At 41.9% G+C, this 18328-nt stretch overlaps 1 protein-coding gene across 6 annotated transcripts in view; it reads right to left on the reverse strand.

Annotated features, from left to right (window-relative positions):
• Positions 1–5161: 5161 nt before the first annotated feature.
• Positions 5162–18328, reverse strand: part of DLGAP1 (DLG associated protein 1) — a 313149-nt gene continuing 299982 nt past the window's right edge. For all 6 annotated transcript variants that reach the window (XM_021686214.1, XM_021686213.1, XM_021686218.1 and 3 more), the window contains 3 exons: positions 12847–12938; positions 8224–8376; positions 5162–5371 (listed from right to left, as the gene is read on the reverse strand). In XM_021686214.1, coding sequence (XP_021541889.1) covers positions 5162–5371; positions 8224–8376; positions 12847–12938 — 455 coding nt within the window. The remainder of the gene's footprint in view (positions 5372–8223; positions 8377–12846; positions 12939–18328) is intronic.

Genomic DNA, 18328 nt, shown 5'->3' on the forward strand with positions numbered 1-18328 from the left:
TAACAGAAGAGGAAACTATGACTATTTGCTTCTCTTTCTCTCTTTCCAAAGTGAAAAGGTGAATTTTTCTACGGAAAAATCTCTTTATTGTGATCTCTGTGGAAGCTCTCTGTGACAATGCTTTATGTATCAAGTAATCTGGAAGGAGGAAATTAGCATCTACTTCTCCCAGAAGGAAGTGTGAAGAGGAAGAATGGCAGTCTTCAAACGTACTAATGAAAACATTGGGTGCAATGAATAGCGAGTTGAATCAGCTACATGACAGAGCTTGACTTCTGGTGTTTATCAGAGGGCTTTCCTGCTTTCAGCCATTTTCTATAAATTCAGGCTTGTGCTCATTTACATAGAAACATAATGAAATAATCCACTGGCAGGCTAAATGGAGAACCAGGAATCAGGAACCACCGGTACTGGGGTTTCACATTCTTGTGAGTGTCTGGTGATGCCTCCCTAAGCCAGCAGTAAGCCCGGAGGGAAGCATATGGACCAGGAAGCAGCACACAATTTCCTCTCTTTGCTTTAGGGGAGATAATGAGAGACTTACAGAGGAATTTAAGACCTACTCTGTAAACTCACAGTAAATGAGTTGGGACCCAGAGAGGGTTTTCAGACATGGTCACCAGTTTCTGTTTGCAAAAGGAGCTGATCTGATCTTGGTTTAGCAGCTGAAAGTCAAACAGCCTATTGAGCAAACCTCAGGTACATTTCAGACCCTTTAGTATCACTGACATTTGAGAATGAACACATTCAGACGCTATGATTTTTAACATGCCATTTATTTAAACCAAAATCAATTTGTATTTTCAAGGGGTGGCTTTCAAAGATACTAAAAAAAATTCATGTTTAGAGCAAACAATTTTGTTCAATGTCTATAAAAAATAAAATTACATTTTGGGGGGGGGAGTGGACCCTGTAACATGAGAAGTTGAAATTTGCTTTACTGAAATTCAAAGTTTTACAGGCGAAGACAAACTCGTTTTGTTTTGGGATTGGCCAAAATGTTTAAGAAGCCCCTGTGAAATATAAGAATTAATTTGGTAAAAGGCAAGAAGTGTAATCTCGGTTCACACTTCATGAATAGTCAGTGCATGAACCCAGGTAATGAGATCTTTGCGGTTTCACAGAGATTGAGCCACTTGATCGATCCTCTTTTGAAACAGTTTCAAAAGTACATCGTGTTATTTTGGAAATTGGCAAAGTTCTTGCTTATGTTGGCTTATCTGCTTAATTTCCACGTTTGTTGCATATACATGGATGGGTTTGCCGAAGAACTTGGTGGGGAAGAACTACTGTGGACACAGGTTTCAGAGTTTGGCATTTTCAGAGATGTGTAAGTCCACTTCTCATAAAACATTCTAATTTACCTTTTGGGGGGTAAATCTGTATTTTTGTATATAAAGTAAGGTTTATGAAACCGAGATGAAAACCAGAGGAAATGGATAGTGGCAAATAATTATCAATTTTAAATGTGGGATGAAGGACAGAGACCCCAGTGAAGAGGAGGCTGAACAAAGGCTTAGATTTTGGATCCAAATCTGTCACTTAATAATTGTGTCCCACTGGGCAAATCACTAAGCCTCAGTGAGGATAGTTTTTCATTACTTCAGGGATGAAATATAAACCACAAAGCATTATTCTGATCTTTCAAGTGTAGGAGCTGTGTAGGAAACAAAGTGGATGAAATGTTTGAGAAGAGATCCAAGTGGGTAATATAGGCACAAATTTGCACATATTTGAGAGGCTAATAATTTCTTTCATGAAATATACAGCTCCTGACCTGAAACTTTCATATGCATGTGATCATCATAGTAAAAGTCCTTTTGGTTTTCAATGTTTTGATCCCTTACATAGGATACAAAGTCTACCAACAACAGTGGCTAGCATATGTGTTGTTACAATGAAAGAATGGTATGTTTCTTAATTGCTTAACTATTCCCTCCAAAGACAATTATATTTTGGAAGAAGCAGGGCTTTGTAGTGAAAACACACAGACCTGAAAGCAGTGCATTATTATTTTATTAATTTCTTCTTTTTACATTATGGGAAACATTCATCTATTTACAATTTTTTTTTTGTCCACACACAGTCTAGGTAAATAAGCCTATGAAATTCCACTTCATAAAGCCATAAAAATGTTCCCCACCCCTCCATCTGAAGGCTTTCAAATGAATCTTTTTTTTCCCAAACCAAAATAATTTTTAAAAATTACAACGGGAATTCAGATATGCTAGTGATTTACATTCCAGTTATTTAAAATATGCATCTAGACATGTTTTAAAAAAGAAATGGTAAATTCACAAGGATAAGGCTTAAATTAAAGTGGTAATGCACAGTAAAACATTAAGGAAACATCTATAAATAACAGAAATATATTACAAATAAAGTAGTTCTATTTACCATTTCAAATATTAAAAATCTTTAATCCATTTCTTCATCTCTCTTTACAAAAAGGTTATGTGAATTGTATGGAAACATCTGCAAAAAATATAATAAATACTTAATTTCTTTGAACGTTTTTTTGATGCGGGAGACAAACTTCTTTTGTAATCTCCCCCTCCCCAAGAAAATGCCCAAACAGCTTTATACCAAAGTTAAGCAAAATAAGTAATTTTTCAGGGTACATACATTTTCCATTATGAACTAAAAAACATTTCTACAAATACATCAAAAAGAACAATGTAACAAAGGTTATGCTCATGGATGTCAGCTTAAGGGGGCAAGTGGTTAACAAGCAGCTTTATGTGGGGTCATGTTTTAAGATCAATAATTAGCTTTTTATAAAGTGTTTGTATAATTTGTGTTTTTAAGGAAGGCAAAGGTCATGATGCCTGTAGGCATTCAGCTAAAAGATTTAAAATTCTTACCAAAAATAGCTTATGAATATACAAATACCATTCACATAGACAAGATAAATAGGCCTTCTCTTGTCTCTCTTTAAAATATCCTGGGCTAAACCAGTTTCCAAAGAAAATAGTGTAGGATGATCTTGAATCGTATTAGAAATCTATTTCTTAATCCCAATCTCATCTCTACTTCAGGGCATGGAGCTGTAGTTGGGAACATGGGTCTTCCAGCGGATGTCGCTTCCTTCGCGTTAATCTATGAGTGCCAAGTCATTTTCGGGATTGAATGTGATTAGAGGCTACCCAAGGCGGCAGTTGGCCTTGCTTGAGGCAAACTTTGTGTGACCTTCCATTGCTGCTACAAAGCAAAGAAAAGGTAGATTCTTTTTAACACAAGTGGACACTTGAAGTTCAAAATCTCTGTAAGCTCCAATTGTGCAAAGCACTCGAGGTGCTTTGTTCACTCTAGTTAAAAGTTGGTTGGTTGGTTTTTAAATAAGTTAGTAGCCCTTTTCTTGTAAACCACAGCAGTAAACATTTGTGCCCTGTTTATAAAGATAGCTCAAAGCATCAATGGCTCTGAGAGGTAGCGAATTCCCTAGTGGTTTTAGAATATGTCCGTGAAAATAGTTGTTGCCAGAACCCATCACGTCTCTTAATTTCATAAATAAAATTAAATTAGCACCTGGCTACGAGAGTGTATTTTTTAAAAGAGCTCTGGTGCAAGCTTATTAGATGTGTGTTTTTAGTCTGTCAGTTTTCAATGATAATTTATAATGCTTTGGGGTGGGAGCTGGGCAAAAAATGCCAGTGATACTTTAAGATCACCACATCCTAAATGTTTAAACTGCTACGAGTAAGGGCATTTAAAGATAACTTCAGCTAGATGCAAAGTGCACACTGCCCATCCGTCATGACTAAAAGCGTCAATGCACATTCTCCGCCAAAAGCCTGGGTTTCTTTCCGTGCTTGTGGATCATGACTTTTCCCCCCTTCCTGGTGGTTGCTGAACATTTCAGGCCAAATTTCTTCTCTCACTACCTGGGACCTCAAGATGAGGGGCAGGTCTTTGGAATGAGGCTGCGTATCTACTTGGGTAGGAAATTGATTTTATCGGTTTGACATAGGACACAATCCTTATGCTGGGGTGTGATAGGGCTCTGGATAGTAGTGAGAGAAGACCAAAGGAGAAAATATGTCTGGCATTACGAACTACTGGGTTACAACAGATGGATGTATAGCATTCAAAGGGACGATGGGAAAATCCAAACTTCTCTCTGAAAACATCCTAGCTGCCATTTACAGGACTTCTTAAGCAGATGTGTACTTATATATGTGTAATTATGTAGACCCCCCAGGATGGACACTAACAAATTAAGAGGACCAACACTTTCCCCTTTAAAGACCCCCACCACAATAACAATATAATACACATAGTACAATAAAAGTTGATAAAACATTTCAGGTCTAAATTTTCTTAATAATAGGACAAAAAGAAAATCCCCCTTAGATAGTATATCTGAAACTATCAGTGCTTCCTTGCCTTTCTTCATTTTATTGCCTTTCAGAATAATTTCCCTGAAAGATCGAATTTACAATCTTCTGCTGATTGAAACGTTTGAAGCAGTGATTGATGGAATAACAGTGAGGCAGTTTGTGCAGCTGTGAGTGAAGCAGGTACCCCAAGCACCTGCTGATTTCGCTTCTCCCTTCCCCACTACTCATTCAGGTCCCCCACCCCCGGCCCAACTTGGTCCCCTCTTGGATTGTCACTCATCGATTCCGGTGAGATGGCGTGATTTCTGAGGTTGGAAATAAAGTGCTCCATCTGCTTTACAAAATAATAACCGTTTAGGGGAAATAAAGGGAATCGGAGCCCTAGTTTCTTTCACGTGGAAGACGGTTAAGTCCCAAAGAATCACCCTGTGATACTGGATTTCTGAAATACCCTATGATTTTATATTGCTGAACTCTAGGGACAGACTAGCTTGGGAGAACTGAGGCTGGTGGGCGACCTAAAGGGGCCATTTCTACACAGGTGGGTTTGGTTCTGCCAAGAAAAGAAAGGGCCGGCTCTCCGGATGAGGCAGGGTGACGCGTCAGTACGGGTGGCGAAGCTCGGTGGAGAAAAGAACATGGGCAAACCGGTCCGGGCGGCCGGGGGCTACTGGGGGACGGCTCCTGCAAGACCGACAAGTACACCGCGACAGTGGAAGTCACTGAGCTCCGGAACGGACGGGCTCGGAGGGCGGGCAGGGGGGCAGAGGGAGGACCGAGCGCGGAGGCGGCGCGGCGGGGCGCGCGGCGGGGCCCGGCGCTCAGAGCCGTGTCTGCGCCTCGGGGATGTAGATCTCGATGCTCTCGGCGCTCTCGGTGGCCGAGTTCTGGCGGACGGACGCGGCGCGCTTGGCGGCCATCAGGCGCTTGCGGGCCTCCTGGCGCTGCGAGCTCTCCAGCGAGCGCTCCCGGATCAGCGGCGCGGGGCCCTTCGCCGGCTTCTTTGGCACTGGAGGAGGGGCCCTTCTCTCCTGATCAAAGCAGAAGGTTCAGGACATTACACAGCTTCTCAGGACAAGCTTGGGGAAAACTGGGATAGGTCAGTAGTTAGAACACGCACACTTTTTAAAATTTTTTACCCTAAGGGTGGTTAGTTCTGATCTGCACACTGTTATATATATATATATGACATATATAAATATATATATATATATATATATTTATCATTCTGGCTTCGGTATTCAAAAGTTGCGGGGAAAAAAAAAAAAAAAGAAAGAAAAGAATACCGGTAAGCTTAAGGCCAAGGGTAAGGCTGAATTGCAGAACTAGTCTCTCCAAGAGAAGGATGTGGGTATTTAAAATGCCCCCTGCTGAAAGGCTGCGGCTCCCAGCACATTTAGTGTGGTTCCCTCTGGAGGCTCCAGACTCTTCCGGGTGCCAGAGATGGGTTAGGGCGGCAGCGGCAGCGGCAGCCTCCGGGAACTCTGCGTCCCCTCTAAAGAGGTGAGGCAGCGGGCGCAAGCTCGGCTCAGAGTTTAAAAACATCCCCGCCCTCTCCCGGGGCCCACCCAAACCTGAATGGCCAAATGAGGAAGAAGAGACGGTAAGATTGTGTTCTTTAGCTTTGTTGATGCCAAAGTGAGTTATAATACCCGTTTGCACATCACACACAAACACACAGAGATATACTTTCCGGGGTCACCCTGGAGAGAGGACACTGATAGTTCCTTTTTGGGGGTTGGGGGGTCGGGAGGGGGGGCGGGAGGGCTGGAATCAGTTCCAAGATAGCTTCTAAGACCTCCCGCTGGGATGTCGCTCCTTAGGGGCCTCAGGATGGCTGTGGTGGCCCAGAAGGCAATTCCAATCACAGGGACAGACACTGTGCCCTGAAAATTTAACATAGGACTGAAAGAAGTTCCCTCTCAGCATCAGCAAACTATGAACTGGTTGGATATTTTTAAATTCCACTGCAAAAACAAAAGCCATTCAACACTTGGGTCGCAGGAAAAAAAAATGCAGTGGGAAAGAAGCAAATCTAAATCACAAAGGAATTTTTAAGGTTGGTGAGCTTTCGGGCTCCAAAAAGGTCTGCGTGAATCTGTTGTTTTCATTTTTAGTGAAATACTTCAGTTCTCATGACAACTGTGAAGGTTATCTTAAAATAGGGTTTCTGTGATTCTCCAGGGGGCACTCTTTGTGTCCTAACACTTACACACATTGCCACAAATCCTCCTCACTTGCCTGGGTGAAGTGCCTGGATAAATTTATTACATTGGAGTTGCCCCCAGGCTGTTTAAAGTGGAGTCTGGGTGGACAGAAAAGGGAAGTACAGAGTGCAAACCATATTTGGCCAACTCTGACTGTGCTTGTTCGTGTCTTCCCTGCAAATTCGTGGGGTGCTGAAAAGCTCTGGTCATAGGCAAAGTGTATAAAAACTTAGAAATCCAGTTCACTAATGACTCACTGTGTAAACGTCAATAGGGTACATATGTCAATTCTTAGCATCACAATTTTTGGACACTTTAAATCTTCATTTTTGGGTAACTTGTGATATTTTGAAAAGTAAGAATATTGGAAACTTTTTAGTCATATCTTCCTTTACTTGTACTTTAAAAAAAAAACAGTAATATTGGAAAAAAATCAGTGAATGAGAAATTAGATGGATCAGCTCTAGAAACTAAATTACAAGTATATATGTACATCTGTAGTGTTTTCTTAAAATAAGAACAATTTAAAAGCTTATTTAGTAGACAGTTTTAAACACAGATTAAAGAAAACTAGATGGAGTGCGAATGTCTGGCTTCCCAAGTGAGAGGCCACACATATATCAATGGAACTTTAATGCTTAACACTAAAACCCCCCAGGTTGATGGTGTCAGCATTGGAGAGGAGGGACAATGACAATAACCCTCCTGTCAGTTATGCATGGCCCTGGGCACTGGAGTTCTCCTGGAAGTCTACTGACCCTATGAACCTGGATACTATGATGGAGAGCAGCAGAATGGACTGGATTACTGTTAGCTCTCTGATAGGTAAGGAGATCTGAAAAGGGCAGGGCTACCAGTGCTTCATGGGAAAAGCCAAGCCTAATTTTTAGAAGCGGAATCTCTCGGAACTGTTTGACCTCAGGCCATAGGAAAGCAAAGGGTTAAAAAAGTCAAGCATGACAGGCCAGCCTAGGGAGGTGGATATTGGATACCTGTGTGAGCCTGGTAGAGCCACAATAATCAAATGTGAAAATTGCAGTTTATTCATTAAAGTAAGAGAAGTTGAATCTTTATTTCTAGACTGTTGAATGAGGAACCCAGTGAGCAACAGTCCCCAAGGCAAATCAACCCAAAGTAAAACTCTTAAAAAAAAAATCCCAACATTTATGATTACTGTGAAACTTTATGGTGTATATTTTTAAACTTGAACAACAGTGGTTTCTTTATTACTATATTTATGAAATGATTATCAAAGTCAGTTAGTTTTCAGGGCTTCCTATTTTTCTCCGAAACACATCCTAGGGGTGTAAGGAAGTTGAACTCTTGCTCTATGTAATCATGCACTGAAGATGTCATTTATTTTAGTTTAAAAAGCAAAATGGAGGCAGTTCCTTCCAGTGACTAAAATGGTTTAACTTAAAGTTTAATTAACAAAAACGCCACATTCCCATTTTCCAATTCACAAAGACAGGTTTTTCTTTAAAAATATGCCTGAAACATATTACAGATAATATCCCAAATGATTACTATGTAAACATTGTCATTACAATGAGATTAATATGATATCAGCTCCATTTCACATTGTAAACAGCAAGACTGAATGCAGAAGCCTATTTAGACTGTCCAGTGTTTGTGCAGGTTTTTAAATGAACCATACAAAATCTACATTGTTCTACCTTCTTGTCAAGAGGATCCATCTGTTTCCAATTATTGGCCTTTAACTGATGAAGTTCATCAAATTTCATACTAATATTTTCTATGGACAACTGCAGCATGTCCCAGAACCCCGCCAAATCCTGGGAGGTGGGCCTTGGATGAGCATTGGGATTCTGTACAAGAGAAAGAAAAACATTCATGCTTTAGAGGCAGTCTGGGACAACAAGCACAGGACCAAAGGGGTATTTTCAAATATTTCAAATAACATAAGGGGGATGAATTCCTTTCGGCTTTCAAATAGGAGATAAAAGTGAGGCTACAAATGGTAATCTTATCTATTTATCTACCATCTATCTACAAGGATTTATTAAGGAATAATTGACAAATAACAGTAAGATATTTAAAGTGTATGATGTGATGATTGGATATATGCACACATTGTGTAAGGACTCATCCCATAGAATTAATAAGCACATCCATCATATCACATATTTATCTTTTTGTGTGTGTGTGAGAGAGCATTTAAAGTTCTACTCTTATCAAATTTCAGTTATACAATACAGTGTTATCAGCTATAGTCATCATGTTGCACATTAAATCCTCAGACCTTATTCATCTTATAACCAAAAATCCGTACCTTTTTACCAATCTCTCCCTTTTCCCCACCTCCAAACCCCTGGCAACCACTTTTCTACTCTCTCTTTCTATGAGTTGGACGCTTTTTTAAAGTTTCCATTTCAAATGGTAATTTTATACACTCATCCACATGAGTCAGTGATTCTCAAGTGTTAAGAATATAAAACTCTTCTTTTGTAATACAACATCTATCAATGTGGTATGGGGAGAGAGTCCAAACTTTTCCAAAAAACTATGACAAGATACATTTAAAACATATTTAAATGAAGATACTGTCTCTGGGGAAAAAATACAATATGTTATTATCAGAGTTGGAATCCAACTCCATGCCATTCAACTTATTCAGAGAACAGATAAGGAATCTAAAATAAGATTTGTTTTAACAATCATGTTGAGTGAAACAATAGGGTCAACAAATTATGAGTAATAAAATAATTGGATTTTTAAAGTACTGTGTGTTTAACCATTACGATATTGCTAATGCAGGAAGTCATTTTATCACACAAGTACTTTGACAAAGTCATTTGGAAATGAATTTGTTTTAAATCAACCATAACATACAATAGCAAATGTGAGAACACATACCTACAAACATACAAAAATGTCTGTAATGACCCATTTTCTAGATAATATTAAACATTCTTCAGTGTCTAAGGATTGACTTTTTTTTTTTTGCCCCATCCATATACCCCTGAGAGGTATTACAAAGTATGAGCCACTAATTTATATGATGTAAAACAGACAAAACATAACGAACTAAGAGATTGAAGGGGTCATGCTCATTGTTAATCACTACCACCAATGGTAGCTAAAGGCATTCATGGTTAGGTAGGTGGGAGCATCCAGATGTCAGAGGCTTCCATCTGGTGAGTTTTGGTTACCTGTGGGTATACAAGCCAATCTGATATACTATGAAACCTCAGGCCATTAAAAACCAACTTTCAGAAAGTGCAAGGTCAGTGCTCATCAAAGTTAATAGGTTGGAAAGAACTTTTTAGCCATTGATGGACTAACATTATTGGTCTGGTTTCAAAATGAATACAAGTAAAAACGTATTTATAAACTTACACTTCTCAAACTATACTCATAGTTCTGGAATTCATTGGAAGATGTAATTTCTGAAGTTTGTAAGTATTTGGTTTAAACTCTAGTCTACTGACATGTGAATTAAACTAAAGAATTTCCCTGGGGGGTGCCTGGGTGGCTCAGTCGTTAGGCATCTGCCTTCGGCTCAGGTCATGATCCCACGTTCCTGGGATCGAGCCCCAGGTCGGGCTCCCTGCTCAGCGGGAAGCCTGCTTCTCCCTCTCCCACTCCCCCTGCTTGTGTTCCTTCTCTCGCTGTGTCTCTCTCTGTCAAATAAATATATAAAAATCTTAAAAAAAAAAAAAAAAGAATTTCCCTGGAGTTTTTTCATTTAGTAAGTTAACTCAACATCTAGGTTCAGAATAGACAATAGCTTTAACAAAGCATATCACAAATGGAGTTTTATGTCTTCTTTATCTCACCAGTAACTAAGAACTAAATTGTTCATATTTTGGAGTTTATTGAAGTGTTTTAGGTTACAAGCCCTACTGGCAAAAATGTTTCAGTGCAGCAATGCATGAAATGATAGTTGGGTAGGCCTGAAGAGTTTGTTTAATTCTGTACGATGGGCAATTTGTTCCCTCCTCACCAAGAATCTCTCTGCCCCTGAATCGTCAAGGGGACAGATGGGGAAACAGAGAGAAAGAGAATCTGTGGATCATGTGACATTCCACGCACAAGGAGTTGCAGCTCTTGCCTTTGCCTGAACCAGACTTGTAGGTCAGAGGTGGTGGAGGGTGTGGAAGGATGAGAGGGGCTGGGTTCCTTAGTTTAGTTTTGTTGGGAAAAAGTAATTCTCATCCATTTATTCTATGCCTGAGAGTCTAATCTGGGATAATATGCAAGTGTTTTCAAGTGTTCTCCTCCTCAGAGTAAGAACTCAAGGAAGGAGAGCTGGGTCCGTTCGTGGCCAATCTTAGCTGCATGAAGTAATGCCACCATGCTTCTTGCTGCAGAGGAGGTGGAGCTGACTGATCAGCTCCATGTCCCTCTAGGAGGGTGAGGAATAGAACTCATATCTTGGGCATCTTGGGGGTTGAGGGGAGATCAAACAGGGACAGAGGTCAAACGGACTGGGATTTGCATCTTGGCTCTGCCTCTTACCCTGTGACCCTGGCCAAATTATTTATTTATTTATTTATTATTTTTTATTCCTGGCCAAGTTATTTAGCTTTTCCATCTTCATCTTCCTCAGCTGTAAAACTGTCATCAAAATAATGTCGCTATCTGCTCCATAGGGTCGCTCTGAGGATTTAACCAGATCATATAACTAAAAGCCCTCAGCATGGCGTCGGGCACAGGGCGGGCTATCCGTCTTCCCTTCTGGGGCGGGACTTGAGGCAGCCATCAGTGGCTCTCTGCTGGAAGTGCGGTTCCGCTTCCTGCCTGTAACGTCTCGCCTGCATTTGCAACTAAGGTCCTCTACTGGCTAAGGCACGTGAGCCCACCAGGGGCTGGGAAACATCAAAAGCTGGCTGTGACAAAGTTAACTTTTCCTAGAAATCTGCAAAGTTCTCAAAAACGTCTTGTCTGTGATTTCATCTTCAAAATCTGCAAAATTTGCGTTCTATTTCATAATATACCCCCTTATTCTATAATTCTGTTAAAAAGTGTGCTGTGTTTGCCCTACTGTGTGTACATATTGGCTTCCCTGTATCCTTTAGCCAGATTGAGAAATATAGCTTTATTGGAACTTTTGTACATTTAAGGAGCCAAGAATCATGTTAATTAAGATCTGTGACACATTAGCAAGTTTACAAATTAGCAAGAATTCTGATCGTGGCACATAGTGAAGCTCAATAAAATATTTGTTGAATTCACTTATCAATGCATTTACTAATCTATATTATCTCATAATCCACAGTGGAATTTCTGAGAAGGTGGAAGAAGGGCCAGGTAATTTTTTGTGGAGGGAAGGGAAAACAAACTACAGATGTGGGCGGTGGGTGTGAGGAGGAGGGAAAGGATCCCCCAAAGGGAGGCTTCAGAAAGAGAAGACTGATGAAGAAGGATGGAGAGCACCAACTTCTGCATGCTTTCAATTTTCTCTTGATAGAGCCCTCTCTTGATAAATCCCATTTGGCCTATATTTGTCCTTGTTAACAAGAAGATGTGGTTAAAACTCTAAAATCATAGTCAATTAGATTGCAAATAATCACGTTTTTACTTTCCACAAGAAAAACATGTTGCTTTTCATGTTCTTTATTTTAGAGCAAGCTTGACCAACAATTGACCAAGAAAAGCTATTCTTGTGGAACGACACTTGCAGACATAGTGAGCAGTATTTTTAAAAAGGCATGTGTATGTGAGGAAGCTCTTGCCCTTGTATTTTGCAGCCAAGTTAAAAAATGTTGTTGATGCTAATGGTGGTTGTCTCTTCATTTTGCTTTATTTGGTTTTGGTATGTCCAAGAAGGATGAATGATTCATATGTCTCTAGGAGATCAAATCTACACTTTGGCCTGCCATCCACCTCTGGCCTTGAATGAAAACTGAGAGACCTGATGATGAAATAAGCACCGAGAGCTATTTCAGAAGGAAAATCATTATCTGGAATAGTTCTCTGTAGTATTATTTTTGAAATATCAGGCTGTTCCATATTTTGGTAAGAATAATGAAATCAGGGCTGCCATGGGAAAGCCAGGAAAATGCAAAAATTTCCGTTACAAAAAAACCAAAACAAAACAGGAAATGGAGTTTCAACTTGATTGGATTTTTTCCCTAAGATTATTTAAGTATAAAATAAATATTTCTAATTTTAAGAAAAGCAGGAAATAAGATTCATCAGAAAACTCTATTCCAGGTGAGAGGGTCCAATGGGCCTTCATTTGGTTCAAAATCAGTTTTACTTTAGTGGCGCCAGTCTTGACAACACATTCTCCTCCTGACTAGGAATTGGTAGTGATGGGGAATGTTACCTACCAGGTTTTCTTCACACAGTTCTCTGAACTGGTAGAATTTCTGGGCCATGAGAAGTTGGGCACTGCCCACTGCGGTTCGGATTTTCCCTAGAACTGAAAAAAGCAAACATACAAGAAGTTTACACATTATGTCTCATGGTTGAGATTTAGTCTGGTAAAGCAAAGAGGAAGTTATGCTGCAATAATTAGGGAAAACAGCACACATACAGCACGTGAACACACACACACACACACACACACACACTGCCCAGTTGCCGTTGTTACTCTGCCAGTCTATGGAACAGAGGCTCCTAGGATAAAGTATAAAATCGACTTGGAAAAAAAAAAACCCATGCTTATCCCGCATATTTCTTAGGAATAACGGAGTTTTCCATCACAGCGCTGGAGGTTACAAGAGAAGAGGCAAATAGGGTTGTTTTTTTTTTTTTCCTCCCTTTTACGGCAAGGATGAATTTTAAGAGTTTATCGGTATAGTTATGGATTTATTTGTGTCAACCATCACAGTCTGCTAGCTCGCTTTTCTAATCCAAATCCAAACACAAGAAAAGCAATCCTGACCTGGGGGGTTGGGGATCTCTTGGCACTCACCATATCCTATCCATAGCCTTCAGGACTTTTCCAGAGCCTAGCCACCGGGACTGTCAGGAAAGTGCCATGGCCAGTTGAAAGATTTTCTAAGGAATGAACATTTTCAGCCTGTTGCCTAGGGAACGCCAGCACCGTTCCAGCTTTTCCACTCCACAGACCAATTTTATTGTTAATACAGGTTTAATTCCCTATGCACTGTGCTGAAAATCTCCTTTGCAAGCTACTTCTTGTTTTCTGCGCAGACTAAGGCAAGAACCTTTCAACTGACAGGCGTGCTGAGAAGGGCAGCACCGCGCTGCACAGAGCTGTCCCGAGGTCTGCATTGTCCCAAGACCCTCCCTCCACCCGGTGGGGACCGGGGCACAGCTGTGCGGCTGGAGCGCTGCCACCAGGCCGTTCTCAACACGCCCTCCCTGTCGGGAAGGAAGGGGAGAAGGCGCCCTGCTCGCCCCTTCCTGGCCCCGCACTGAAAACCAGACAGGGAGACTCCTCAGCAGGGCACTTGCCCCGCGTGGACATCTGCGCGGGGGAGTGTCTTAAAGGATCGAAGAGGTGTTTGTGCCCTTGTTGTTTGGTTGAGAATTGACAGAGCCCGAGACCCAGGGTGGAATGAGGTCTCCCTTTCTCGACTTCAGTCCCCACAAAGTGTGAGAGGGAAACAAAAGAAAAGGAAACTTCATGCTAGTGCAGGGTTTTCTAGTAATTTTCTTCTCTGTTTAAAACTGCCAGGCTCAAACAACAACAACAACAACAACAACAAACAAACAAACCCAAAAACCACAAAATACTGCCAGGCTAGATAACGGTTTATGATACACATTATACCTGGGCATGACTCAAATATTTCGGCATCCCCCACATGGAAGTCAGGGCGTTCATGCACTCTCTGTCACCCGTCACAGCAAACAGCCCCCGTGCAGAAATTGCCTTCTCAGGGATAGCTGGGGGTTCCCCTGACGGCCATAGCACAGCAAGTCCTCAGGCCTAAGTGTTTACTTTGTTCCAGGCTGCTTTTAACATCTTTTGGGATGGGTAACTTTTAACCATCATCACCGATGGATCTGTGGTGTGAGGCCCTTCTCTCTTTCTCACACCCCTGAAGCAGAAAGGAAAGAGCATGTGGAGACACAGGGCATTATCGTAGCTAAGGGTTCAGGCCCTGAGCCAGCTGAGGGTTCTGGCTCCCACACTTCCCAGCCCCTGCCCTGGACAGGTCACTTAATCTCTGTTCTCTCATCTGTAAAGGGGGGCTAACGGTACCTATCTGTAGGGTTGTTGTGAAGGTTGAAAGCAGTAATGCATAGGACAGAAATGCTTAGGACAGTGTCTGATATATAGCAAACGACCAATAAATGTTTGTTATTACCTAGGGACAGGACACTATTCTGCCTCTCTGGGCGTCCCACCTGTGAGCCCCACGCTTGCTCTGCCCGGAAGAGAAGAGGAAAAAACCAAAAACCACACATCGTTGGTTGCCTGGGACAGGTATATGCTTTAAATGACCTGTCCCAGATCGGAGACAGTTCTGAGGAGGCATTTCCTAAGTGACCATGTGGCTTTAGGCAAACTCTCAGGTCCCTGGAAACATCTCTGAGTTATGTTGCTGATGGGTCGGATGGTGACACCAGCAAATCTCAGATTGAATCCTGGGAGCTTAGACCTAGTAGTGAGGGGTCTCCAGTTTGCCGGCTGGGAAATTTGCATAACTCCTGGAAACTGTCACAGAAACGCAAGCTATTCGATATTCCTCAGAACTTTGAGCTAATGGTTCTCAGTTGCACCCAAATACCCGAGCTATATGATAGACTACCAAAATAAGAGTAGCTGAGTAAGACTGATTCTCAAATGAGAAGAAATCACTGCTCCAAGCAATCTTTCAGGCAACACCCAACCAGGTAGGTAGGGGTTAACTTGGATGGGTGTCTTCTTGAAAGTAAAACAAGGGATATCTGTCTTCATTCAGCATGGTCTGGTGAGAGCTATAGATTTGGAGCAAAAGTAACTGGGGTGGAGTTGTGGCCCTTCTGTTTTCCAGGTTTTTGCCATCATGTTCCTTGAGTGGAAATTCCCCGCTGGCTCTGGAGTTGTGTGCATTTCCAGTGTCTGAGTGATTATCTTGCCTGGGCTCAGGGAAGGGAGATGCTGATGTGGGCCTTCAGTGAAACCATGCAACAGGAGGGCTTGGGGCAAGCAAACAATAATTCTGACTTCTTTGCCTTCCACACTTTTTTTTCTAGAGAACTAAAAGCTCATTTTAGTTTTTTAAAAAAGATTTATTTATTTATTTGAGAAAGAGTGTGTGTGATTGTGTGTGTGTGTGGTGGGGAGGGGCAGAGGAAGAGGGAGGGAGAGATTCTCAAGCTGACTCCCCACTGAGTGCGGAGCCCGATGCAGGACTTGAGTCATGGTCTCAGGGTTGTGAGATCAAGAGTCGCCCCCTAAAAACTCACTTTAATTTTTAAGAAAAAAGCTCTAATGTGGGCGCCTGGTTGGCTTAGTTGGTTAAGCGTCTGCCTTCGGCTCAGGTTACGATCTCAGGGTCATGGGATCGAGCCCCACGTTGGGCTCCCTGCTCAGCTAGGAGTCTGCTTCTCTCTCTCCTTCTCCACCCCACTTGTGCTCTCTCTCACTCTCTCTCTCAAATAAATAAATAAAATCTTAAAAAAAAAAGAAAGAAAGAAGAAAGCCCTAATGGAATTTGTTCTCTTTTTCCATTAGACATACACTTGGTGTGTGAGATCACTCCCTTTCCTGAAGGTAAATTTCATATTTGTTATGTAGGCCATGAGGAAGAAAAAAGCTAATGAAGAGGATGTGCTCCTGGGATTACATTTAGTTGGTTTCCTTCACACTCTGGTCCATGTACCTTTTCCAGATTGTTCAACTTAAATGTAGTCAACGGTTTGTACCATCCATCTCCCCTCATTCATTGCATCTTCTGGAATCATGCTTCTCTGCTGTATTTCCTCAGGCATGCCATTTAACCAAGATTTATACCATTTATTCGTGTAATATTTAATCATATTATAGGCCTTATCTGCTGCACCATTCTTTTTATGTAGGTAAGCCTGGTCTCCCTATGTGTCTTATAAAACCACTAATGGTTCATTTTTAAGATTCCTTTCACCCTATCCTTTCCTCCTAAGCTGTGAGTCTGTTCCTCAGTGGATGTACAAAGTAACAACCCAAAACACTGGTGAACTAAATTCCTTCCATTTCAGAGACAGACACCCCCACACTAACTCCCCCACTTATAATTCTAGAAACTTCTCATCCTGCAGCAGATGGCTATGGGGGATCATAATAGAGAGCACAGGGCTCGGTTAGTTCACCACATAAAGCCAAGATCTTTTGGAAGGTCATCACTGTTTGGTTTTTGCAAAGATCTGTCCATTCATATTATTGCCTTGTGTTTCACATGCACATTGAATCAGATCCTCTCAGGACCCTGTGAGGCAGGGCAGATATCATCATTCCATGTGAGAAAATCTGGGCTTAAACTAAGAAGTGCCTTTCCTGGGGCCCCAGGGCGCCCGGGGCCCCGTCTTCTCCCTCCCTGTCCAGTTGCGCTCTTTTCTCTCAACACGTATTGAAACCTGGGTCTGAATCTACTTACATGAAGACATCTGAGGGTGATTTCTTTCCTTGATCAACACTCTCTAGCCAGTGCCACTGGACAGAAGGGGGACAGCTGTAGGAAGCTGATGGAAGAATGGGGAAGTTCAGGAAACCCCCTCCTTGTCCCACATCCAGATGGGAGAGCAAAGCACATGTACTCGAAGTAATTGTTGCACACAGAAATTTCAGGAGTGAAAGGAATGTAGGAACCAGGGATCCCTTGAAAAAGATGCTAGTGGATGTAAGGTTTAAGTCTGGGTTTTGCTTTTAAAGATTATACATCATACTAGAAGCAGAGAAAGACTCTTTTGGGGTGTGAGATGGGTCTCTTAGGAAAACTCTGATTTTAAATCTGGCCACATACAGATAAAACCCCAGACATTGAGAAAAGAGCACACCTCCTCTGTCCCACTGACCCCGTGGGGGATGACTTTTATTTGGGGAACAAGGAGGTGGTATAAAAGGCACAGAGGTGAAGGGAATGGCAATTTCTTTTAATCCTGCAAGTGGGTCCACGGCAAAGCTGCAAGTGTGCTGTGGTAGCAGCAAAAAGCAAAGACGGCTTCCTTTGGGGCTAGGCCTGACTTTCTGCTTCGTCCAAATCAGTATCTCATATCCATAAGCATAGCTCTCTCTCCCTTTCTCTGCCACCCTGGGTGGGGGGTGGGGGTGGGGGTGGTGTGCAGTTGACGGCTCCTCACCATGTCTTCCATGCTCACAAGACTTTCAGGGTCAAGCACTTTTCGGCCAAGAAGTGTTCCCCCAGTGGATTGGGATGAGAACTGGTCATAAAATCAGGTACAACTCCAACAGGATGCTAAAGAAGAATCCAGCTTGGTCTGTCAGGACTCACACGTGAGACCGCACATGGATTTAAGCTGCTTCAAGGTCACCAGCATCACCACTATCTGGACAGTTGGACGTATGTTAAGGGAAAAATGATTTTGCTCTTTGTTTCTATGTTTCTGCCCTGGTACGTTGGCTCAGTAATAAACACAAGAGAACTTTCGTTTGAAAAAAGAAGTCCTTAAGCGTAATTAACATATGCATCCTTCAATATTCCAAGAAGAATTAAGTCCCTAGAACTGAAAAGGCAGAAGCAGTGGTTTTTCTCACTGCTTCTGATTCTTAACTATGAGGCCCAACTCCACAATCATTAGGCCCCCACATTAGGTGTCGGAAACAGAGAACAAATATATTTCTTATGCCCTCAATGGCATGTCCCTGAAACCTGGAGGCTAAAGAACAATACAAGGTGTGCGGCTGGCTGTCCTACC

Source organism: Neomonachus schauinslandi, chromosome 14 (assembly GCF_002201575.2).
Source record: "Neomonachus schauinslandi chromosome 14, ASM220157v2, whole genome shotgun sequence".
Classification (NCBI taxonomy): domain Eukaryota; kingdom Metazoa; phylum Chordata; class Mammalia; order Carnivora; family Phocidae; genus Neomonachus; species Neomonachus schauinslandi.